The following is a 25,391-nucleotide window of genomic DNA, read 5'->3' on the forward strand; positions in this document are numbered from 1 at the left end:
AGAAAGAAATATATTTAGATAAAAATATAGACTTACCATTTCTGTATTAAATATTTCATTGACTTTTTCTGGCAACTTCACTTAGTATTAAGCAAAAAAAAAAAAAAAAAGCCATTTCTTATACTACTTCTCCTGCTTCTCAGAATTCATCTAAATTCATCTTCTATAAAGAGGGTGAAAGGGAAGAAATTAATGATTACTTGAGTTGCTACATATGTTACCTGATTAACATCTCGCCTTTTCCAGTTCTCCAGATGCCATTCTGAAAGAAACAACAGGATAAAAAAGGAGGAATATTTAGAAGAACAACGGTATTTGATTTGCAATAAGCTATCAGTATTTAAATGAAAAGATAGAGGGCTAATATTTTTGTTGATGAATCTCTTCTCTAATCCAAGTTGGAATATAGAAACTCCCTTTGCCCCACCTCACCCTGGCCTTTATTTAACTTGACTTCTTCATCTTATAATTCACTTCTCTGGATTCATGTTACCTCCCTTGTAGGAGAATGAAAGGTCTTTGATTGCAGGGATTGAGTCATTTTTATCTTTATATGTACAGTGCCAGGAAGGTGCTTAAAATATATTAGGTGTTTCAGAAATGTTTGCATAATGAATGAATAAAAAATTAGAGAGGTGTGAAATATGTCAATATGGAAAATCACATCTATATATTTGCTATCTTATAAGACTAGACATTGAACTCAACTCAACTACTAGCAGCTGTTTTTTTATTTTTTTTCCTCAAAGAGCTTTTCTGTGCTTGTTCATTTTAAATGAGTTAAAAAGGCAAGCCACTTTCAGAAAAATATTTTAATATGCAAACAGAGTAAAATAGGGAAGAATAGAGAAGAGGGAAGTATACTTATAAAAGGGTCATTAGAAGCAATAAGAGAAGCTAATGTAAAAAACCCAAAAACTTAAGATTCAGTGCTACTCCATAAAATTACTAAATCTACTGAGAAAGCACATTACTAACCTTGCCCTTCAAACCAACTCATAGTCACATTCTAAATTCTATATGTCTAACTCTATGGCAGTTCTGTTTCTTATTTTCTTTTAATTTCTTAGAGTTGTCTGCAAATAATACACTATCTCAATGCACAGTTCATAGAATCACTTATTTCTCTAATAGTTTTCAAATATTTTAGATTACTATTAAAGAAAATTTCATTCTTCAATTTTCATATAAACTTAGACATTCATAATAAAAGTCATCAAAAGAGGTTAATTATAATAAGAGAAGTATTTCTCCATTTAAGAATTAAGCCTCTACAATGTAATAGGAAATGAGAGCTAATAGCTTTGAACTCAGAAATTTCCTTTAAGGTGAAAATACTTTCATGAAAAATATTCTTTGTTCTACTATCTCAAGAATACTGGGCAGAGATAATGAAAAGTATCTAAACAGCTCAAATCTTTGAGATAATGTGAAGAATATTCAAATTGTAGCAAGTCTATTTAAATATTTCTAGTCTTATAACAAAAATACATTTAAGTCATTTGATGAATAAAGAATGCTTATTCTCATTTCTATAATATATAATGCCTATTTTGCTTATGTAGAAAAACATAATTAAAACTTTCAACCATGATTTTTAAAAGTTCAGTGATTATAAATTAAAGAAAATGTTTGCTAATAGTTAATTTCATATATACATTATGACATTAGAGAGAGAGATAGCCTCAAAGGAAAACCTGCCCAATTATATACCAATAAATCTGACAATCTAAGTGAAACAGATGAATATTTACAAAAATATAAATTGCCTAGATTAACAAAAGAGGAAATAGAATATTTAAATAATCTGACTTCCAAAAAAAGAAATAGAACAAAACATCAATGAACTCCCTAGCATCCTTTCTTTCCTCATCTCTGCCTAGTGATTTCTCTGGATTCTTTAAGTCACCATTTAAACTTATCTTGTATGGGAAGTCTTTCTCAACCTCTCTTAATTCTACTGCCTTTTCTCCCTTAACTACTTCCTATTTAATCTATTTATGGCTTGCTGTCTTTCCCATTAGATAGTGAGCTCCTGGAGGGCAGGGCCTGTCCTTTCCCTCTTTTTGTACCCCCAGTGCTTAACACAATGACTGGTACAGAGTAGGCGGTCATAATATCATCATAACTGTTTACTGACTGTTTGATTCTCCAATATCTCCTCCACAAAGCTGACAAAGTGATTGTCTAAAGTTCCGGTCTCTCCATGTTACACACCTACTCAAAAGTCAAAATTGGCTCCCCATTACTTCTACGGTAAGAGACAGGAATCCTGTTATCACTTTTGCCATGTGTGTGATCTTGGGTAAATTAATTGGACTTTTCTAGGTTCTGTTTTCTCATCAAAAAAATGACTGGCTTTATCTAGATGATCTCAACGATTCCTTCTGCCTCTAAAATTCTATAGGTCTATGACTTTGTGTTCAAAAATAAATATAATTCACAGTAGAATACATAAGGGTATACAGAAATTGGTGAATGTTCAAAAGAGTTTGCTTTTCACTGAGCAGCAAGGGCAAGTAGCCTTTAAAATATGCCTCACAAAATGGGGAAGAATCTAGAGAGTAGAAATTGGGGGAAAGGGACAGTTAGTGCTCAGTAGATATAAAGAACCAGGCCTAGAGGCAGGGCTTGGGTTCAAAGTCGGTCTCAGACACTTCCTAGCTGTGTGACCCTGACCAAGTCACTTAACCCCAATTACCTAGCCCTTACTGTTCTTCTGCCTTGGAACCAATACCTACTATTGATTCTAAGAAAGAAGGTAAGAATTAAAAAAAAAAAAGAAAAGAAAGAAATGATAGTATTCTGTCTGGGATACTAAAATGCTCTCTATAGTTAAGCCACTGGACAACAGTTTTGAATGCATTATCCTTCCCATTGCCCATTAGATCTCCACAGAGATTTAATAACAACTTTTCACTGAAAAGATTAAATATTAAGAAAAAATCTAAAATTGTATCTATTTCCAAATTGGGCATGGTCCAAGAAATCATCTATTGCTTTGTCATGCTGCTCATTTTTTAAAAAAATTATTATGAACATTGAAATTTGCTTTTTTCAACGAATGCTTCACTACTCCCCAGTCTCAACTGCTCCCCATTACCTCTAGGATCAAATATAAACAAATAAGCGAAAAATAATATGAAGCAATCTAAGTGCCAAATAAGTATGCAGTATTGCCTTCAGAGTTTAAAAGAGGCCAAGATCACTGTTGGTTATATTCATCAAAGAAAGTATCATTAAAAAATTGGGATTTAACTTTGGTCTTGAAGGAAGGGTTGGATTTGAAAAGATGGAGAAGAATGTCCTTTCAATTGCCTGGGTGGCCAGAGCACAGGGCTGACATTAAGGAGTAACCTGAGTTTTGGATGGTAGGCTGGGGATAAAGGAACACAGGGCTAAGGAGTTTAGATTTAACCTAAAACAATTTAGAATCACTGAAGGTTTGTGAGTTATATATTTAAAAGCAGCCTTTTAGAAAGATTAATCAATTGAACTGAACAATATAGTGGTCTGTATTTTGTCTGTACTTTGAAACAAAAGTCTTTAATTAGCTCATTTAATGCTGTGGGGAGAGCAAAAACCCATATAAAACAAATGTATTAAATAAACACATCAAAGAAAAGAAAAATAATTAATAGGTGAAATATTTTTGTTTGTTTTTTACTTTAAATACACAACTTTTAACAAGGAATTTCAGGGAAGCACTATTAGTCTGGGCTATAAAATAAAACAAAGGAAGGTTGAATTTTGAGCACACAGGCAGAAATCTTTAAAATGCCTCTTAATCCCTCTAATTAAATAAACAACACTCTATCACAGAAGGCCATTTTCCTTTTGCAGTCATTCTCTCCCACCTCAACTTTCCCCCACGTGACTCCTAATGTTTTCTTCTCTTTCTCTCAACTGAAAATGTACTGACAGCACAGCACAATCTTTTAAAATGGCATGTCAAAAATAAAACTTGAACTTCCTTCTGTCATGTTGAACTATTTAGTAAGCTTGGGAGGATGTGTTTTGACTCATAATACTTTGTTACTATCCAAAGCAAAATTATTTAGGTTCTAACTTTTCAAACTATGCTTGTTATATAACGAGCCAAGGAATATAAACATATAAAAGTAATCAGTAGAAATGGTTATTAAGTATTAAATGGAAATTTGAAAATACAACTTGGGGTGAAAATAAAATTCTTTAAGCCTAAATTTTGTTAAGTTTTATTTTAAAATAATTATTATTTTATAATTCTTAAGGATAGATTTCCATACTTTTCAAAAACTCATCATTGAAGAGTTGTGTTGACACCTGCTGAGGATAACGTATTCCAGCTCCCCAAGCAACCAAAGGTGTTAAAGTCTCTGAGGCATGACCTGCACCATGAGATCCTAGAAAGATAAAAAGGCAAAATATAACAGCCTACAGGGATATCAATTTGGGAGAAAAGCTCACTCGCTTTTGATGAGAAATTCAATTGGTCTCAAATTTTATCCTTACATCTTTACAATTATTTTTATAGAATAACTAAAAAATCTCCATGAACAAATCAATTCTCTCTCTACTCTCTCCCTAAAAAAAAGTCATCTCAGAATAGTGATTACCATATAATAAGAGCTTATTTCATTCATTCATTTACGCTTTTATCATTTGTAATTCTTGAGAGTTGTTTTTTATTGTATTAATTTGCTGAAATGGAATTTGTCAAATAGTGACTAATTCCTTAAAGATGGTATTCCTTGTGCCTACAATGAGATTCCCTCCCTATTTTTCCACAGCTCCATTTACTCTTTCACAAATTATGAATATTATTATTTTCTACTCTTTTCTAATATCTAATAGCAATACAGAGCAGTGGTGGCAGCAGCAAACGTGTGTCTAATGCTTTTGAAATATATTGTCATTGCTTTCCATTTCCTAGTCCAAAAGTTTTGACAGTACCTATGATACTACTATAATTGTAAAATTCCTTCTTTGTAATTCCCCCATAGGCCTGAGAACTATGCTTTGCATATAGAAGGAACTTTATAAATGTCAATTGATCAACTTAGCTGAAATTACAAAAAAATAGGATGGACTTAGACAAGAGGCCACCTCAAGTTTATAATGAAGTATTTCACCAAATTCATCAAAAGAGCAGTCATATATTCTCTGATTTCCTAAACTTTTTATTACTTTACAAAAGAAGGCTATTTGGCTCCTACATTATTTAGGCTAAGCAAAAGACAAGTTACACAAGACTCTCTCTTTCTGTTTTATCAATGAAAGCCACTTATAGAAATCACTACTCCAATACATGGGGATTAAAGTGGATGCTAAAATATTATCATGGTCTAAATAATCAGATCTTTGTAAACTATAGAAAACATTCCTCAATCACTACATTTAGAATTTAAGATGACTAACCCCAATCTGTCATTCCATGATCAGAGGTAAGGACAAAGGCTGTTTTTCCATCATTTCCATAAAAATCCTCCAGAAGGGACACTATTTCCTTAATTCCATCATCTACTTTTCTTATATTGTCTTTGTATTCTCTGTGAAGTTGAAGAAAAGAACGAAGTTACAAGTTATCTTAATGAAATTCAGTATTTGTTTAGTTTGGCATGATGTTGCCACACTTATAAAGTAAACACTATTTCTTAAAATACTCATATCTATACACTTTTTTCCCCCTAGGGCTTTAATTCCAGTTACTGAACCAGTTAGACATTTTTTTCCTCCTTTGAAGAACAGAAGGATTATAGAGAATACTTGGTTATTGGCTAAAGAAGCTTCCTATTTAACAAAAACCTTTCTGAACTCCTTTAAATTTCTCAATGTGTCACTAAGGAAATACAATATCTTTTAATTGTAGCTGTCTAAAAACTGAACATTCACAATTCTTATTCTGCATCATATACTGGGATGTTTTTGCCATGCCAGTAAGTAGTAAAATCTTGTTAAGAAGCTATTTATCCTATTAAAATTAAGTATTTCTGGTTCAATGCAGCATTTCAATGAGCATAAACAAGGTATATTCAAGGCTGGCAGTATCCTCTAACTGTAGGAAATTTGCCACATATATTTTAAGCTAAAAAATTAAGAATTTATTCTAACTGTGATATCATTTAAAACTAGTGTACAGGTAAATGACCCAAGATAAACAAAAATAAAATATATAAGAATTGAGAATAAATTTCTGAAACATTTTCTGTTCTGAGAATGGAAAATATGTGGGCAACTCAATCACTATATTGATATTAATGAGAAATTTTAAAAATTGGAAGAAAGTCTTAAAACATTGGATTGGTCATCTGTGAAGAACACAGGGATAGAATATGGACAAGGATCAGACAGGATGAGAAGTGTGTGTGTGTGGAGGGGATGGGGCTCAGAATTCCCATTAGAGGGAGCACCCACAATGAGGAGGCTTAGATTTGTCAAAAGTCTAAATCTTGATATTTTCGTTCTAATTCCCTTCACACTCTCACCTCTTTGTTGTTTTGGTTAGTTGGTCTTCAGGTCATTTTACCTCCTTTTCCCCCTGAGTTTCTTTTCCTGGTCCATAAACTTCTTCTCCATCTCACCATTCTACTGAAATTGCTTTTTCAAAGGCTCATCAGCACATCCTTAATTGTTAAATTTCAAAGTCCTCATCTACTTTCACTTTTATGCAGTTTTTGACAGTGTTGACCACTAGAATTATCTACCCCACTCCCTGGTCATAGTCTCTTCCTTTAGTTTTTTTCCTATAAGCTTAGTGGCTCTTCTCTCTCTTTTTCAAGAAATTCTGAAATGAATATTCTACACCAAATTAGTCCCTTCTCCCAACTTCTCTATTTTTGCTGTTACTATGATTTTCTATTACTCAGTTTCAAAGCCTCTTAGCTTTGAAAGTCTTTGTCAATGTCTTCTAATTTATCTCTAAAACATCTTCATATATCCTCACTCTTTTCTCTCCACTCACACTACCATAATTAAGACTGTAAAAATCTCCTAATTGGTCTCTCTGCTTTTTGGTCTCTCTGCTTCCAATTTCTCCTCCTATAATCCATCCTTTATAAAGCTGACAGAGTAATCTTAAGGCAAATAAGGCAAAATAAAGTCTGGCACTCTACAATCTAACACTAGGTTTATTTTTTCCATATTTATTTCATATTGCTTTCTCTAATGATCTACTAGATGTTCTACAAATTCACAACTCCTATCCCATTTTCTCTAATTTAACACAGACTATCTGTTATGACTATAACATTTCACCTCATCTTCTCTTGGAGACGGTTTTCTCTAAGGTTCAGCTAACATGTCATCTTCTTTGTCACAACTTCTCTGATTCTCTAGCTATAAGTGTTCTTTCTCCAAATGCAACCTTTTTGTGTTTGTCATAGATCTCTTCACATTTAAGAAGTCTATGGACACATTCTCAGAAAAATGCTTTTAAATGCATAAAATGTGATTTTAAAGGGAACCAGTTATATTGGAATACAGTTATCAAAAAATATACATTTTAAAAATTCATGGAAAATGGTTAAAAGTTTGCTTTTTTCCTGTTATTTTTCATCTGAACCTATCAAAATAGGGCTTTCCATTGGTAAATACACACACATATGTATATACATATATATTTACATATTGGAATAGAAAAAAGAAATCGTATATGAAACTGTGACACTCCATTGTGTAGTTATTTTTCTTTTAAAATATATATGTTCAATCTGTAAGTTTAAAGCTGTCCTGCTTGTCTGTACTTCCTTCTGTTCATTTTGTAGCTTTTTAAAAACAAAGATATCTCGATGTCTGTCTGTCTGTCTGTCTGTCTGTCTCTCTCTCTCTCTCTCTCTCTCTCTCTCCCTCCCTCCCTCCCTCGCTCCCCCCCCCCCTCTCTCTCTCTCTTTCTCTTTCTCTCTCTCTTTTGGCTACCCTATCTCTATTCTGCATTGATGTTCCTTCACTGTCTTCTCTACTGAAAACATAAAAGGAAACCAAAGCATTTGTTCACAGTTAGAATCAATCAAAATAAACTGCCTTATTGGATGTGTCTAGAAATGTCTATCTTAAATTCATCAGGTAAAAACACCACTATTAAAGAAATCAATCAATTTAAGACATTAAGCTAAGTGCAATAAATTCTTAACCAATTTTGAAGGAGTCAAAACTACTAGAGGGTGGATGAAATAATGACATACAAATAATGTATTGTTTTAGCTGAAGAGACTCAGTCATGTCTTGTAGTCCTTGGCAACCCAGTTTGGAACCAGAATAATTCCAGTGCCTGGCCAAACTTGTAGAGAGAACAGTTCCACAGAGAAGAAGACCCGGATAGGAATTGATTGGAGGGGAGTAAAGACGCTCTATCTCTCATCCTACCATTGCCTGTGTTTACATCCACTTTCTTCCTTCAAACAGAGGATGGCCTTGTGAACTTTGAAAGTGGAGAAGATAGTAGACTTCTCCCAGACCATTTAACAGTGTCTGCATAGGGACAGATTGGGGTAGATTGGAGACACTGAGGAAAGGCAACTGCAGGACTCTCCAATGAGCTCAGCAGAAAACTACATCTTAACTAAGGGGAATTTCATGAGGACTGTCCAAAGAGAAAAAGAGGACACATAAACACAGGAGCTGAAAGCTACTTGTTTTACAAACTGTGTTTTCTAAGCTTTAGTGCACTTTCCCCTGGGTGGTGTCCATACCTATGGAAGAGTGTGTCCCAGGCTTTTGGGAGGGGAGTTTTTTAACTACCACTTTCAGACTGATCTACTTTCCCCAGAAAACAAGGTGGTAAAGGAGAATGTGCTCCCAGTTTAGTAGGTTGCTGTACTTTGGTTCTTTCAATACCTTTTCAGTAAATATCCCTTTTTAAAAAGCAACTGAAGTTTATCAGTTAAATGTTATTAGGGAAATATTACCTCACCAATTATCATCTCTCACGAAAGAGTATACTGGATGGGGGCAAATCAGCTATCGTCAGGTTACAGAATTAGAACCATTTGGGGTGATTCGGGGTGGTATGTAAACTACAGTACCAAGAAATTACTCCCCAACCCTAAGAGACAAAGCTGGCCATTCTCTGGGAATCCAGATTGTCAGTGTGAAGGAGGAGTTGAGACAGCTCTGGAGCCTGTTCAACATTAGCAAGAGTAATATAGGTTAATTGTATAGTGATTTATAGTTTACAAAGCCCTTCTGCATATATTTTCTCATTTGATTTTACAACCCTCTGAAGTAGGCAAAAGCAGTTATTATTATTACTATTTTCTAGGTGAAAAAACAGAACTCAGAAAGGAAAAAGTGGTTTATCCTAAAAGTCAAGTAGCACAGCCAGGTCTCCAACCAAAGCCATCTGACTCCAATTCTAATAGAATATCACATATTACTTTTGCTTACTATAATTCCCAATAGCTAATGTTTATACATTCCTTATTATATGCCAGGCACTGGACTAAACACTTAACAATTATTATCTCATTTTGGTCCTTAAACAATGGAAGGAGATAATTACCACTATTACCCCCCATTTATCAGATAAGGAAACTGAGGTAAACAGGGGTTAAGTGATTTGCCCAGGGTCACATAGCTAATAAGTTTCTGAGGTGGAATATGAACTCAGTTCTCCAGGCCCAGTGCTCTATCCATTATGCCACCTAGCTGCCCAATATAACATTTACATATGGGAAAAAAAAGTCATCAGTAGCTATCCTTAAAGACTGTCAAAGTAAAGTAAATATATTTAGTGTTTAAATTACCTTGATGATGGTCGGTGAGCATGCCCATTTGTGTCTATTCCCAGCAAATGCAAGAAGAGCACTATTTTCTCTTCATTCAATTTTGATAACAAAGACTGGTTACTTTTAGCAGACTGGAAAAAGTCCTATATGTAGTAAATAAGTTAAAAAATGTTTTTATAAAAATTCAATCACTATTTTGCTTTTTTGACTGAATTTTATTAAGTGAATAACCTAATTATAACAACTGTTCATAAATATAGTAGTCAAATGAAAAAATTAAATCATAACATTTATTTTTCATTAAGTACACAAGCTTTCTCCTAAATATTCTTTCTTCCTATTTCAAATGTTAAATGCAGCTATTTTTAAAAGCTTATTTATATTTCATAATTACATGTAAAAATTTTTAACACTCTTTTAAAAAAACCTTGAGTTTCAAATTCTCTTCTTCCCATTCACCCCACATTCCCTTTGACAAAGCAGACAATTTTATATTGGTTATACATGAAGTCATGCAAAACATATTTCTCTATTAGCCATGTTGTGAAAGAAAGCACAAACAAAACAAAACAATAAAAATACAGAAAGTTTTTTTTTTTTTTAAGTATACTTCACTCTGTATTCAGAGTTCATCACTTCTCAGTCTGGAAGGTGGACAGCATCATTCCTGATGAGTTCTTATTGTAAGGATAATCAACTGTGAAAAACTTAACTACTGTCTTAATCAGAGTAGCTAAGTCATTCACAACTGACCATCGTACAACATAGCTGATACTGTGTATAATGTTCTTCTGGTTCTACTCACTTCACTTTTCATCAATTCATTTAGGTCTTCCCAGGTTTTTCTGAAATCATCTTGCCCATCATTTCTTATAGCACAATACTATTCCATTGCATTCGTATACCATACCACAACTTGTCCCTTATTTTCTAACTTTTTACCATTACAAAAAAGAGATGCTACAAATATTTTTGTACAAAGAGATCTCTTCAGCATATAGATGTAGTAGTGGTATTGTGCAACTATTTTTTGTAAGAGATAATATAATAGCCCCATGGGTTTAAAGAGAGAAGAGTTTTGTCTCATTGAGCTGTATTAATACAAAGAGAATTTATTTTATAAACTACAAGACTCAGAAACAAAGGAATGAGATCCATAAGTCCAGACCAGATAATAACAATAACAACAACAGTAATAATAACTAATATATAGTGTCTACAATATACTGGCCACTGTGCAAAGTGTTTTACAATTATCTCATTTGTTCTTCACAATAACCTGGGAAATTGGTGCTATTATTATGCTCATTTTGCAAATGAGGAGACTGGGGCAAATAGAGGTTAAGTGACTTACCCAGGGTCATACAGTTAGTGTCAGAGGCCAGATTTCAGCTCAGGTCTTCCTGACACCAGGCCCAGTGCTCTATCCACTGTGTCACCTAGCTGCCCAGTTAACAATGATCATCAATAAATAAAGAGATGTACTAATGAAAGATAGGAAGCAAAAGGTTAACTGCCCACTTCATTTGGAAGGAAGGAGGAAAGGAAGGAAGGAAGGAGAGAAGGAAGGAAGGAAGGAAGGAAGATGGATGAATTATGGAATTTGATAGCTAGAGGAGAGGTTAGCCATTTAAAAATTCAAAGCTTATTTTTATCACCACAACATAATATGGTGATAAAATAGGAAGAGATGGCATCACTAGGTTAATAAACTTCATGGCAAATCAAATCAGGAAAGAAAATAACAGTATGTTTACAACCAGTCTATCATAAGATATAACAATGAAACAGGTAACATTTTTAGAATATGAATGACAATCTATTTCCATAAGTAAATTTTGTAACCTCAAACTAACTGGCGTAATAAAACATTCAAAGTATTACACAATGAGAAGGTTAGAATAAGTTAACTCAAAATAATATCCTAAATTTGATAATAGAAACTATTAACGTAATATCAATTTGTTATCAAGACCATATGAAATATGAGGCAAAGCCCAAATAGTGGAGGTAGGTTGACTTTTAATCTCACAATTCCTCCAAACAAAGCTAGAAAATGCACAAAACTAAGTCTTAATAGTAACATTCAAGAAAAAAAAATTTACAAGTCATTTTTTCAGCTTAGGTCAGGAGAGAGAAAAAGACAGAAAGGTTTGCCAACACTAGGGATTATGTTTAGTCAGGAATGGATACATACTCTGAGCTTTCCAACACAGGGAGAGCCTGAGCATTAGGGTTGAAAAAAAAAGGTTCAAAATGCAGAACAGAGGGGCCTAAACTTGGGTAGGGAGCAGGAAGCAGGGCCACGTTATAGCTGTGGTTCACTACCCATTTCTAGGCCACAGATACATGGTGGATTAAGGAAAGTCCCCCACCTGTGGGACTTCAGGGAGAGGAGAGGTCTTGAGCCCCAGGCTGTATGCCGAGTTCAGTAGCAAGTTGTAGCTGAGGGATCAGCAGCTCCTGATCAGGAGTGGAATGAAGTCCCAGTTCTAACTTCTACCCACTTTGGAGACAGCAGAGGAATATCAGGCTAGGAATCCCAAAAAAACCAGAACTGGCACTTCTGTCATGGGCCAGAAGCAGTCTACTAGAATTCCAATAAGAACAAGCCTATAGGCTTGCTTCTGAGGCCCAAGTATGAGCCAGGAAGTTTTAGATATCAAAACAAGTTGGCAGAAATTATACTGTCTTTGCATTAGACCCCTTTGAGATCACCAGAACCACACAAGTCTTTAGCCTGAGCTGTCCCTGAGATTCTAGAACAAAATAACCCAAGAAGGCAGGAGCAGGACTACCCCAGACATTCCTTCCAGAAGTACACAAAACTTAGCCTTAACATGATGCCCAAAGTCAATACATAGGCTGGATTAAAAGCAGACAAAAAAAAGGAATCCCACCATAGAGAATTATTATGGTGATAGTGATGCTAAAGACACAAACCTTGAAAAAGAGAATGACCCCAAAACATCTATAAGCAAAGTCATAAAGCAAACACAGCCTGGAAATGAGGTTAACTAGAATTCTTCTAAAAAAAAACTTAATTAATTTTTTAAAATTCATCATCATCATAATATCTAATTTGTATAGGGAATCTTAACATTTATAAAGTGCTTTACTTATATTCTCATTTTAAATTAAGAGCATTAGATTTTAAAAAAAAATTTAAAGAGCTATGAAAGAAATAAAAGGGAAGTAAGCACTTAGAACAGGCTGTACAAAACTTAACTAAAAACTCCCAGAAAATGACAAATTGTCAAAGATAATGACTCTATGAGAAAATAAGACAAATAAACAGTTTTGCTATAATTGCAACATATATTGCTATGCAAAATATAGCAAATAATAAAACCAAAGGGCTTTTGCAAGAGACAGGGCTTGGGGGGTGGGGGGGGGTTGTCAGCTAGGTAGCTCAGTGGATTGAGAGCCAGGCCTAGAGACAGGAGGTCCTAGGTTCAAATCTGGCCTCAGACATTTCCCAGCTGTGTGTGACCCTGGGCAAGTCACTTGACCCCCACTGCCTACCCTTACGACTCTTCTGTCTTGGAGCCAATACACAGTATTGACTTCAAGACTGAAGGTAAGGGTTTAAAAAAAAAGAGAGACAGGGCTTGGGGAACAATTCTTTAAAATTTCATTAGTAACAGAAAAAAGACAGGACTATAATAAAAATGGTAGCACAGTTATATATGTTAAGTAGTTAAGAAATACATCTATAATCAACACTACAATAAATAGTGGCAAATCTGAGGCCTCAGGCTACAAGTGAGAGAGCAGCCTCAAAAGGAAACACCAGGGCCCAGGGCAAAGGGCTTCTGCTGTAATGTTAGAGGTAGGGCGCAAGAGAGGGAGAGTTTATGGGACCAGTCCTCTCCTCCCCTATAGCTCTGGCTGCACCAAAAAAATACATAAACAGCTCTCAGGTTACCTAAGTGACCTGTTCCATAGACCTCTATATAAAGTAATTTTTAAGTAATGCAAATTTTTCCCTCAGATGTGAAAGGGTCCACTGATATTGAAAGGGTTACATGATTTAAGGAAAGTAGGAGGTTAGGGACAGAGGAGTGAGAGCAAGAGAAAGAAGACATGGGAGACTTTCCTCCCTCACCTGGTGGTGTGCTCTCTCTCTCTTTAAGATATCATTCACTTCATCTGTCTATAAGTGGTAGTCCCAGTCGAATGTAAGTTTAGGCAAGAGCTGTTAAACATTTCAATTTTTCCATCCCCAGTGCCTTAAACAAAATAATTGTTTAAGAACTGGTTATTAATTGAATTGAACCTAGGTTGGCTTCTCTGTATTTGCCTACTTTTTTGCTTAAAATCATGATACAAGTGAACAGTTTATACAACAGAAATAAGTTCTCATTATAATATAAAATATACATTGAGAGTAAAATTAAATACAAAGAAAATCATTCTAGTGGACTAAATTACTTTGAACTTAAGCTTCAGATGTCAGAAAACTTTTTGGAAATGAAGGAGAATCTGGGAAGTAGTCAAAGGAAAACATTATAAGTGGCAAAATATTAAGAAAACCAAAAAAGAAACCAGATATGAATGTAAGATAATAAAATGATTAGTGATAATTTGGTTTGCAGACAGGAAAATGATCATATATCAAGATCAATGATTCTCACTAGTCAATGGGGACAGTTTAAGAATGAAAACTTTAGATTAAATATTATAAAAAGTACATTAAAATTCTAAGCCAGTAAGTGAATAGAAGAAAATCTCCAAGAAAAGTAGTTAATCATAATCAAATGATCTAATCTCATTTAGAGTTAAGTGTACATTTAATGAAGGATAGTTCAATATAAATTAAATCAATTTTAGAATAATGGAAGGTTGAATAAAATTTGCTTTCAGAAGTCCCAACTAGGATAAATTATTCAGAATTTACTTATAAGCATATGAACTTACAAGAATGTCTAATGCTTTTTTTATAAACTTTACCTTCTGTCTTAGAATCAATATTGTGGATCAGTTCCAATGGTAAGGGCCAGGCAATGGGGTTAAGTGACTAGCCCAGGGTCACACAGCTAGGAGGTGTCTATGGTCAAATTCAAACCCAAGACCTCCCATCTCTAGGCCTGGCTCTCAATCTGCTGAGGACCCAGCTGCCCCCATGTCTAATACTTTAACTAAAAATATTAACTCAAGCAAAATGAGTTAAATATAGGTATAAAGTAATTTGGATAGGGGGCAGCTGGGTAGCTCAGTGGATTGATAAAGTATAGACTTGTCATTTCAATTGTATAAGGAATTTCTAGGTGAAGAAACTTCTATTAATAGAGGTTGGTACCTTGAGTCTTAAAGAGGTGCTTAGAACACTAGGAAGTTAAGTAACTTGCTTGGGGGTACACAGTCAGAGGGTGTCAGAGGTAGGATTTGAACTCAGTTCTATGACTTTGAAGTTGGATCTCAAGCCATTAAACCATGTTTTTCTTCTGATGCAAATATAATAAACCAATATACACTTAATTCTATGATTCATGTTAAATCCCACAAAATGTTAAAATTTATAGCAATTTCTTTCACAAAATTAATGTAGTACTTAAGACTTTTTGTAAAACAATCCAATGCTGCCAATGAAGACAGTAAAAAAGCATACATAACATTTAGAATAAAATTCAGAAACTAAAGTTACTCAAAAACACAGCAAAAATAACAATACTATAATCCTCCTTTACATATAAAATATCAGAATTCACTCAACTATAAGAGGATTCTTGATCTTTGAAAGATTTTTAAATGCAAATGGAAATCTTGGCTTTGACACTTCTTGGCTGTCTATTACAGATCATTTTATCTCTTTTTGGACTCAGTTTCCCCATCTTTAAAATGGATATTAGAACACTCAAGTTATATTCCTCATAGCCTTATTGTTATATTGAGTCAATTAAGAATATATGAAAAGGACTTGGCCGACCATTATGCACTAGGCTAGATAAATATTGGTCAGTATTAGTAGCAGTAATCATATCAAGATTCCTTTAATTTAATAGATAGCTTTTTCTATTACTTAGAAAATATAGGACTGATTAAATTCCTCTGTTTTAATATCTTAACATTAGATCATAGTAGCTCTGAAAGATGCATTTAAAAAGCAATCATCATCTCCTATTGTCAGGGGCCTGAAGCTTTTTGTTTTTGTTTTTCATTCAGTGATGATGTAGTAATAGGCCTTATCATCAAATCACATACTTTCTGTTCCCTTCTTGATAATAGGTATAGATAATGAGCTGTGTTCTCAGTACAGATATCTACTCACTATACTATCTTCTTGGTCAAATTTTTAAAGGTTAAGGAGTACTTATTTGTAAGGTCTGGAGTGCAGTCAAAGATATGATAGAGTCACTGAGGGGTACGTTTTCAGCCCAAACATTTTACAGCATCGGAAATCAATAATTACTACAAACGAGGGGATGGCATTGTTTTGTTGACTGTCTTACATTTAAGAAAGTATCAATAATACAGATTAAACCTAAAAAATTTTACAAACTTTCTGCCCCCCAAAGAACCTGGTTGTTAAACATTTATCATAATATTCTTTTATTACTCAATTTACATAGCTTGAGTTCAACTAGAAAGCTCAAGGAATGAAGTAATCACCAGACTGGAGGACCAGTAACTATAGGCTGCTGTTTAACTGACATTTATATAGTACTTTAAGGTTTGCAAATGCTTTACAAAGTACTTCTATCCACTGCCTCATTTAAGTCTTATTACATACCTTGAGTACAGTATAGGGTCATGTTGGCAAAACTATGGCACATATGCTGGAGGGGGCTGCTCCCCTCCCCCCTCTCCATCATGCCTGAGGACATTTCTCACATGCCCCACCCCTCTGCCCAGCAACCAATGGGAGCACTTCCTCCCTCCCCTGTCTGTAGTAACGCAGGGAGTCACATGCCATGTTAGGATTGTAGTTTGGGCACTTAGTCTCTAAAAGGTTCACCATCACAGGTCAGGAAACAGAGGAAAACTAATTTGTCCACAAAGGATCAAACTCTCAACACATGCATTAAAAAAATAAACATCCTTTAACCTAAAACTAACACAGAGATAGAATGGGACTGTTAAGAAAATTTGCACACCTTGTAGAAATTACATTTAACTTTAGGAAAGACTTAACATGATGCTTATTCCCTTCATAGAATGTAAATCATGTGAGAGTTGCTCCTTTGATTTTTGTCTTTGTATTCCCAGTTTAAAGTATATAACAGGTGCTTAAATATTTGTTGAATAAATAAATGAATAACAAATGCTTATTACATCAGTTTGATGGAGTGAGAGTATTCAAGACAGAAGGATAACATGAGTACATAAAAAGCAGAGGGTACATTCAAAAAATAGTATGTCAGTTTGCTTAGAGCAAAAATATAAAGAGATGTAAAATTGGAAAATGGTATTGAAATGAAATTTGTACAACTATTTGATGGATATATTGTAGAAAAGATTGCTGTTCAAGTATGAATTGTACTAGGGGGACTCTGAGGTGGCTTCTACCTGACTCTTACTCTGTGGTTCTTGTTCATATCATGAAGAGTAAGGTGGTTGGAATACAATTGAGTTGTTGAAAAATTTTGAGTAGTTTTGTGATGGTTTTAGATCTCTGCACCTGAAATTCAAGACAAGTCAAGTTAAGAAGCATTTTTATAAAACTCTATGTGCCAGCCATTGTGCTAAGCACCACAAAATTCCTTTAGAAATGAAGTGTAATATTTAATGAAAAGAGGAGATAAAGTAGAAGCAAATAAGTTCTTATCACAGTTCAGATGGGAGGAAATGAAGATATGAACCACAATAGGAATAGGAAAGAGAAGGATGGATACAAATATGTGGAACTGACAAGAAAATATAAACTAAATGTGAATACATAAGTTACCACTAAGGAAAAAGCAACTTTAAGTAAACACATCAGAATCATTAGGACTTGGCAACTGATTATGTATAAGCAGTGAATGGTAGGGGGGAAAGGAGTATGAAAAATTATTACAAAGTTTGAGCACAGGTGACTTGGAAGAGTAAATATATGATGTGAACCATAACTCATCACTGCTCTTACTGGGGAATAAAGATACTGAACTGTTTTAAAAAAGATGAAACACACTGATAGGATGGATGGGGAAAGCAACAAATCTGCATTTATAACACATGGCATGAGCTTCTTCCTTTTCTATTCTTCCTAGACACTATGACAAATGTTGGAACTACTTAGTAATTTGAAACTGTAAATTTCATTGTGTAAAAGTCATAAGATCTAACCATAACTAATTTTTTTGTTTCTACAATCTTTTGTGTATAAAATGGTAGGCAGAAATTTTAAGATTTTATGGTGTGATTTATGGGAGTCATGAATAACTTATAACTCTAACAACAATTTCAAAGTATACTTTGACCTTCCCAAAATTCATATAAAGCTGAGAGGCTATACATTATTTTTTAATTATTTTTTAATTTTTTAAACCCTTAACTTCTGTGTATTGGCTTCTAGGTGGAAGAGTGATAAGGGTGGGCAATGGGGGTCAAGTGACTTGCCCAGGGTCACACAGCTGGGAAGTGTCTGAGGCCAGATTTGAACCTAGGACCTCCCGTCTCTAGGCCTGACTCTCAATCCACTGAGTTACCCAGCTGACCCGAAGCTGTACATTATTATCCATGTTTTACAGAGAACTAAACATAAGGGATTTTAAGTAAACAGACAGCTAGGTATCACTCAGGTTTCCTGAGTTCTAGTCCAACTTATTAACCCCTATATTACACTGTTCAATGAGGCACAATATTAAGGCAACATTTTCTAGGGTTTCTAAAATGTATTTCTTAACTTTGAAGATTCTGAAATGACATATGTATGTTTTATATGTATATGTGTATTTTGTATGTATACATATATGTTTTACAGATACACAGATAAATAAGTAAATATAAAATATACACAAAGTAATTTTAAAAGGTAAAGTACTAACAAAGAGGAGAGGGAGAAGAAGAGGGGAAGATTAAGATGTAGGAAATAGTACTTGATCCGTGTTTTAAAGTAAACTGGGGATTCCAAAATGCAGAGGTGAGGAAAGAACATACTTTAGATATATGGCATCTACTATTTTGCAAAGAGAATGTAATGTTTAAGAATTAAATAGATAACTGATGAGATTGACAAGGATGGAGCCTTGATAAAGGGAAAAATATAAATTGAGACTAGAAAAGTAAATGGAGATAGATTGTAGATGGCCTTGAAGTCTAGGCTGGGGATTCTGTATTTTATATTAGAGACAAGAGGGAAACTTTAAAAAAATTTTTTAATAAGAGCATGGCATGAAGAATATAAAATTTGGACTTTACTTATTAGCTGTCTGACCCTAAGCAAGTCACTTAACCTTGTTTGTTTCAATTCCTCAGCTATAAAATGAAATGGATAAGGAAATAGTTAACTATCCCAGTATCTTTTCCAAGAAAATCCTAAATGAGGTCACAAAGAGTCAGACATGACTGAAAATAACTGAGCAACAAAAAAATGGAAGACCGATTCAAGAGAAGGGATTGCATGGATGGAGAGAAATAAATATCCATTTTTTCCAGAATTAAGTATTTTAAAGTAATATTTCTAATATGTGAAGTTCAAATGTATCCTAATATCCATTTATGGCAAACTGAAATTAAATTAACATAGTATTCATTCTTAAGATACAGACCAGATATCAGTGCACAAATATACAAATATAAGTTCACCAGTCTGAAAATGTTCCTTATTGTTGTACTGTATATAAAAGTGAATAACAGAAAATTATATTCACCTTAACTTGGTCAAAAACCCAGGTATCAAGCCTTGCTGCATCTTGGGCACCAAAGTCCTCTTTTTCTGCTGTATAACAGTTGGTATAAACGTGGTTTCCACTTGCACCTGAAGGAAACATATTTGCAATTTTTAAAAACTCTCTAAATTTATACCAAAATACAATTTATGCATCCTGTCACTGTTCCTGAGGCTTCACTGATATAAAATTAGTATCAATCTGAAGATAATCTCTGCTCCTTAGGATTTTTACATCTAAAATGTACTGTGTGCATTTGGTTCTTAACACAGCTAAAGGCAAAATAAGTCTAAATATTCTAGTTCTGTTAGACACGGAATCTGTGTCATTTTTATAACTGTATATTTATTTTTATTATTAACAAAGGAGAAAAGAGAGTCAAACTAAGGGTGTGCAGAGGTGTCAAAATCATTGCAATACTCCTCAATTTGGTCAACCAGAATAAAAGGTATATGTTCAACAAAATAAAAAGATAATACAAGACAGAAAATGTACATTTGTGGACTTCTAAATTAATGTGGTCAGCAGAGATCCATTTGTATTTGAGTTTGACACTACTAATATAGAATGTACACTAGACTATGAATTAATAGTTCTAGTTTCACTTTCATCATTAACCAAGTTATGATCAATCTACTTGTCACACGCTGACCTTCAACTTCATCATTAGTAAAAAAGAAAAGGTTAGACTACATTAAAGAGTTAGATTAGTTCATCTCCAGCTAATTTTCTGACTCCAGATCATCTAATTTCTATAAGAACAAGTAAGTAATAAAGAAAACACTAGATAGTTCCAAACACAATTAAGAGATGAAAATAAAAATTTGCATTTAATTATTGTGCTAGTTTTAATCAGTATAATAATTTTCCTTACTGTGAATATTAAAAGAAAAGTTCTATAGTTATACTTTTTTTAAAAAACCCTTACTCCATCTTAGAATCAATACTGTGTATTGGTTCTAAAGCAGAAGAGTGGTAAGGGCTAGGCAATGGGGGTTAAGTGACTTGCCCAGGATCACAGAGCTAGGAAGTGTCTGAAGCCAGAACTGAACCAAGGACTTCCCATCTCTAGGCCTGGCTCTCAATCCACTGAGCTACCCAGCTGCCCCCTAGTTAAACTGTTTTTAAAGACAAGTTCTAAAAGGACAAGCAATTTATTTTTTTAAACATTTATTAATATTTATTTTATAGAAAAGTTAACATGGTTACATAATTCATGCTCTTACTTTCCCCTTCACCCCTCTCCCCAGGTCCCCCATCTCATAGCTGATGCGCATTTCCACTGGTTTTAACATGTGTCATTGATCAAGACCTATTTCCAAATTGTTGATAGTTGCATTGATGTGGTAGTTTCGAGTCTACATCCCCAATCATGTCTGCCTCAACCCATGTGTTCAAGCAGCTGTTTTTCTTCTATTTCCACCCCTGCAGTTCTTCCTCTGAATGTGGGTAGCGTTCTTTTCCATAAATCCCTCAGAATTGTCCTGGGTCATTGCATTGCTGCTAGTACAGAAGTTCATTACATTCGATTTTACCACAGTGTATTGGTCTCTGTGTACAATGTTCTTCTGGCTCTGCTCCTTTCACTCTGCATCAATTCCTGAAGGTCTTTCCAGTTCACATGGAATTCCTCCAGTTTATTATTCCTTTGAGCACAATAGTATTCCATCACCAGCATATACCACAATTTGTTCAGCCATTCCCCAATTGAAGGGCAAACCCTTGTTTTCCAGTTTTTTGCCACCACAAAAAGTTCCGCTATAAATATTTTCGTACAAGTCTGTTTATCTATGATCTCTTTGGGGTACAAACCCAACAATGGTATGGCTGGAAAGAAATCGTTTTCAGTTTTATGGTTCAAGGGAGAATTCTTTAAAAACTGATTAATAGAGGATTGCTAGATAAAAATATAAGTTTAATTACATATAATTAAAACACTTTTGCAAGAATAGAATCAATGAAGCTAGGAACAAATAGAAACTGTACATTTTAGGGGGAAAAACTTGGTGTTAAACATACCCTATATAACCAAAATACAAAAGGAATAGATACAGATCTTATGACTTTTAAAAAACATTTCCATATATGTAAAAAGGGAAAGGGATGTGAACAAATAACCTTATAAAAATGCTCCAAATAACTAGTGATAAAATAAATGGAAACAAAAACTACTTGGAAGTTTCGTTGCATACCTACCAAACTGGCAAAAGTTATGAAGGACACAAACATCATCTTTTGGAGAGACTGAGAGAGGAACAAGTATACTAAAATTCTCTTAGAAGTTATGGATTAGTACAGTTTTTCTGGAGAATACAGAACTGTGTAAGAATAGTGACTAAACTGTTTATAACCTTTGACTAAGTAATGTCACCACTGATCATATAAAACTCAAAAAGTGAGAAAGAAATCCCTCAAATATTTATACCAGCATTTATTGGGTCAATAAAAATACAAAAAAAAGATATAAAATGAGTTCCTATCCAATGGAAAACTACTGAATGAATTAAAACATTCTTATTAATATAAGAAATTACTGTACCATAAAATAAGTGAGAACTTCAGAGAAATATGAGAAGTCTTTTTATGAGATACAGAATACTTGAGAAAAATATACACAATGATTAAAATAATGAGTTAAAACAACACTACAAGGAAGCTATACACATACTCATTGCAATGAAAAATTTTTGTACCAGAAAACAAAGGATAAGATACATCCCCCTCCTCTTTACATAAAAAAGGGGTTTACAATGAAGTGTATATTGTCAAATTTGTTTTCTTTTTGTTAGTCATTCACTTACTGTTTTCTTTATGAAAAGTGAAGGCTTAGTAAGGAGGAGAAGAATATATTGAGATGTCTCATGTAAAAAAAAACAATTATTTTTTAAAAAGGCGTAAGGAAGACATTAACTGGATGGTAAAATGACAAGTTTTCATTAGTTTTGAAAAAGAAGATGTGGTAAATAGGTTGTTAATGATTACCACAAAGCCTAGTCAATATGCTGTCAGTCTCCATATATTAAAACTAAGAAAAGACTTTTGAAGAAATTTCTCACATCTAACTACTATTGGTCTCCATAAATCTAAATTCAAAAAGCTTTTTGGGGAAAAAAAATTCAAATTCATAATGCTGGCTCTTGGTGAACTATAATATAGCATATACATAAGAGAAGATTCTTTCTCTGAATAAATAACTGCATGCTAACATATGATGAGATTAAAAACAACTGCATCTGGAGAGTTCCAAATTGGTAGTGTAAGGAGAAAGGTAATAAAATTCTGTAGCCACTGGTTTGAATTCTTAATGCTTCCGGCCTTTAAAGTAGGCTGGCTCCATTATTTCTGCAAAGTGGTTTTTAAAGGGGAAAATGTTCCTGTCATATTATGGCCACACAATTTTGCTGATTTGTTGGTTACCCTAGTTGCATAATGCAATTCAGAAGCCTTTAGGGCTTCTTGGTGCACAAGTCAATGTTCCAGAGTTAGTACTTAAAAAGAACTGCCTATATGAACTGCCACAAACTTTCTGCTTTCAGGGAAATGAATGTCCAAATTTTTCAGTGCCACTAAAAGGCTAATTACATGAATCTGAATTGTGATAAAACTGCTTTTAGAAGGTACTTTTAAAGCCTTTTCTCCTAGCAGAATAGTTTTATAATTTTCTAACTCTAAAGAAATTACATTATCCTCTCCTCAATGAAACAAAAGGGAATTAAAAATAGAAAATCAAATTTCCCGCTCATTATCAGTATCTATTAATTTTAGAATAATTTATCACACTATAGATACTAAACTATATCTTTATATATTTAAAAAGGATTCTAAAAAGGCAATGGATGAGAAATGAGGGAAAAAAGATGAACTCGCATATTTATTGTGCTGTATGTTTCTCTTAATATTGGTGATTCAGAACAGTTTTTCACATGCTTGGTAAATCCTTCCCTTTCTTCTTTGAGAACTCACTCCTAATATCTTTTGGTCACTTTTCTACTGGGGAACAGCTTGTTTGTGATATTTCTAAAACTTCATTATGCCACTTAGGCATTAGACTTTTATCAAAGAAATCTGCTACAAATATGTTTTCCTAATAAACTACTTCCCTTGTAATTCTAAATGTATTGTTTTATTTAGGCAAAATCTTTTTAATTTAATGCATCAAAACTGTCTCTTATCTTTCTCAAACAACTCTGGTCCTCCTTTGATCAATAACGCTCTCTTATCCATAATTATAAAGAGGTATATTCTTCCCTTTTCTTCTAATTTGCTTTTGATATACTTTTAATATTTAGGTAATGTAACCACAGGGGGCTTATAGTGATATATGTTGTGAGACTGATAAATTATATATCGGTAATCAAGATCTGATTATAATAGCAAATAACATGAACTGCAAGCTCTACTATTTTCGTATGTTATATGATCTATGAAATATCTTCATGCAGATTGCAGAGTCTTTTAAAAGTCCATGTGTAATTTGAAACATTAAGAATTTAAATGATGGGTACCAGAGAAACAATCTTTAATTTATTTTGCATGTAAAAATATTTATTAAAGTTAAGCCCAGAGACAGGAGGTCCTGGGTTCAAATGTGGCCTCTGGGACTTCCTAGGAATGTGACCCATGTAACTTAGCCCCTGTTGCCTACCCTTTACCGCTCTTCCGCCTTAGAACCAATATAAATATTTAATCTAATAATATTTAGAGAGAGAGGGAAAGGTGGTAGGTGGCTTACTGGATTGAGTCAGGCTTGGAAATGGGAGGTCCTGGGTTCAAATTTGTGTGTGACCCAGGACAGATTTGTGTGACCCTGGGCAGGTCACAGCCCCCACAGTCTAGCCCTTATTGCTCTTCTGCCTTGGAACTAATACACAGTATTGATTCTAAAATGGAAGGTAAGGGATGACTTCCAGGATAAGATGGTTGCAAAGTAGAAGCAAGAGTCTTCCTCTCCTCACCACCTATCGATATAAAGAACCTCAAAAGTACAAAAACCAAAATCAGATGAGGGAAGGGACTCTTCTGTAGGGCCCAGCCTTGAAGGTAGGCAGGGGTTGAGCATTTCCACACTATAAGGGGGTAAAATTACTCCTACAAAAGTGTGAGCTGATCACCCCACCCACACTCTGACTACAGCACTAGAGTCAGAGGAAGCTTGCCAGAATCAGAGAGAGTGCAGGATAATCACTAGGTTGGGGGGGGGGAGGGGGAGAGGGATGGCTGAGGAACTTACAGACTTACCCCAGAGAGCAGCTAGACTTGGGACCCCAGGAGGCTGAGGAAGGTGGAGATTGGCCCAGAGATAAAGCAGAGAGAGGCTGCACACAACAGTTGCAGGGGAAGACTGAAAAATAGCCTCAGGGCAAAAACCACTCAGTAGCTCAATACACAGAGAAACCTGCCTACTGTCCTCACTCAGACTTCTAACTGGGAAGGCAAGAAAAAACTAACCCAACAATGGCCACCAACACCCAAGAACTACAATCTACAACCACCAAAAAAAATAAGGGAAAAAACTTTGACTCTGGATAATTTCTAAAATGGAAGGTAAGGGTTAAAAAAAAAACCCTATAAACCTAACAATGTATCTATTCTCTAATATTTTTAACTGAAAAGATTTATTTTTAGAAGCATAATTAAATGTTACAGCTTATGTTTCCAAAATTATACAACATATACTGATTACCATATTAATTATATACTCTTAAACCCTAGCCATTTCTTGCATTGTAAGAGGTTAGATATCGCTTGCTTTTAGCAATGAAAGGCATTTTCAGGGTCAATCCAGTTACATTTTTTAACTTTATTTATTTAGTTAATTAATTTAGAATATTTTTCCATGGTTATATGAATCATGTTCTTTCACTCCCCTCCTCCC

General features: G+C 34.2%; 1 protein-coding gene across 1 annotated transcript in view; it reads right to left on the reverse strand.

The window, feature by feature from the left end:
* The window catches only part of PIGN (phosphatidylinositol glycan anchor biosynthesis class N), a 213,947-nt gene that overhangs the window by 170,683 nt on the left and 17,873 nt on the right, over positions 1 to 25,391 (reverse strand). Inside the window, exons 6-10 of the mRNA XM_044682228.1 lie at positions 19,499 to 19,605; positions 9,723 to 9,847; positions 5,401 to 5,531; positions 4,269 to 4,385; positions 222 to 262 (exon numbers count right to left, since the gene is read on the reverse strand). Coding sequence (XP_044538163.1) covers positions 222 to 262; positions 4,269 to 4,385; positions 5,401 to 5,531; positions 9,723 to 9,847; positions 19,499 to 19,605 — 521 coding nt within the window. The remainder of the gene's footprint in view (positions 1 to 221; positions 263 to 4,268; positions 4,386 to 5,400; positions 5,532 to 9,722; positions 9,848 to 19,498; positions 19,606 to 25,391) is intronic.

Source organism: Gracilinanus agilis, chromosome 1 (genome assembly GCF_016433145.1).
Source record: "Gracilinanus agilis isolate LMUSP501 chromosome 1, AgileGrace, whole genome shotgun sequence".
NCBI lineage: Eukaryota > Metazoa > Chordata > Mammalia > Didelphimorphia > Didelphidae > Gracilinanus > Gracilinanus agilis.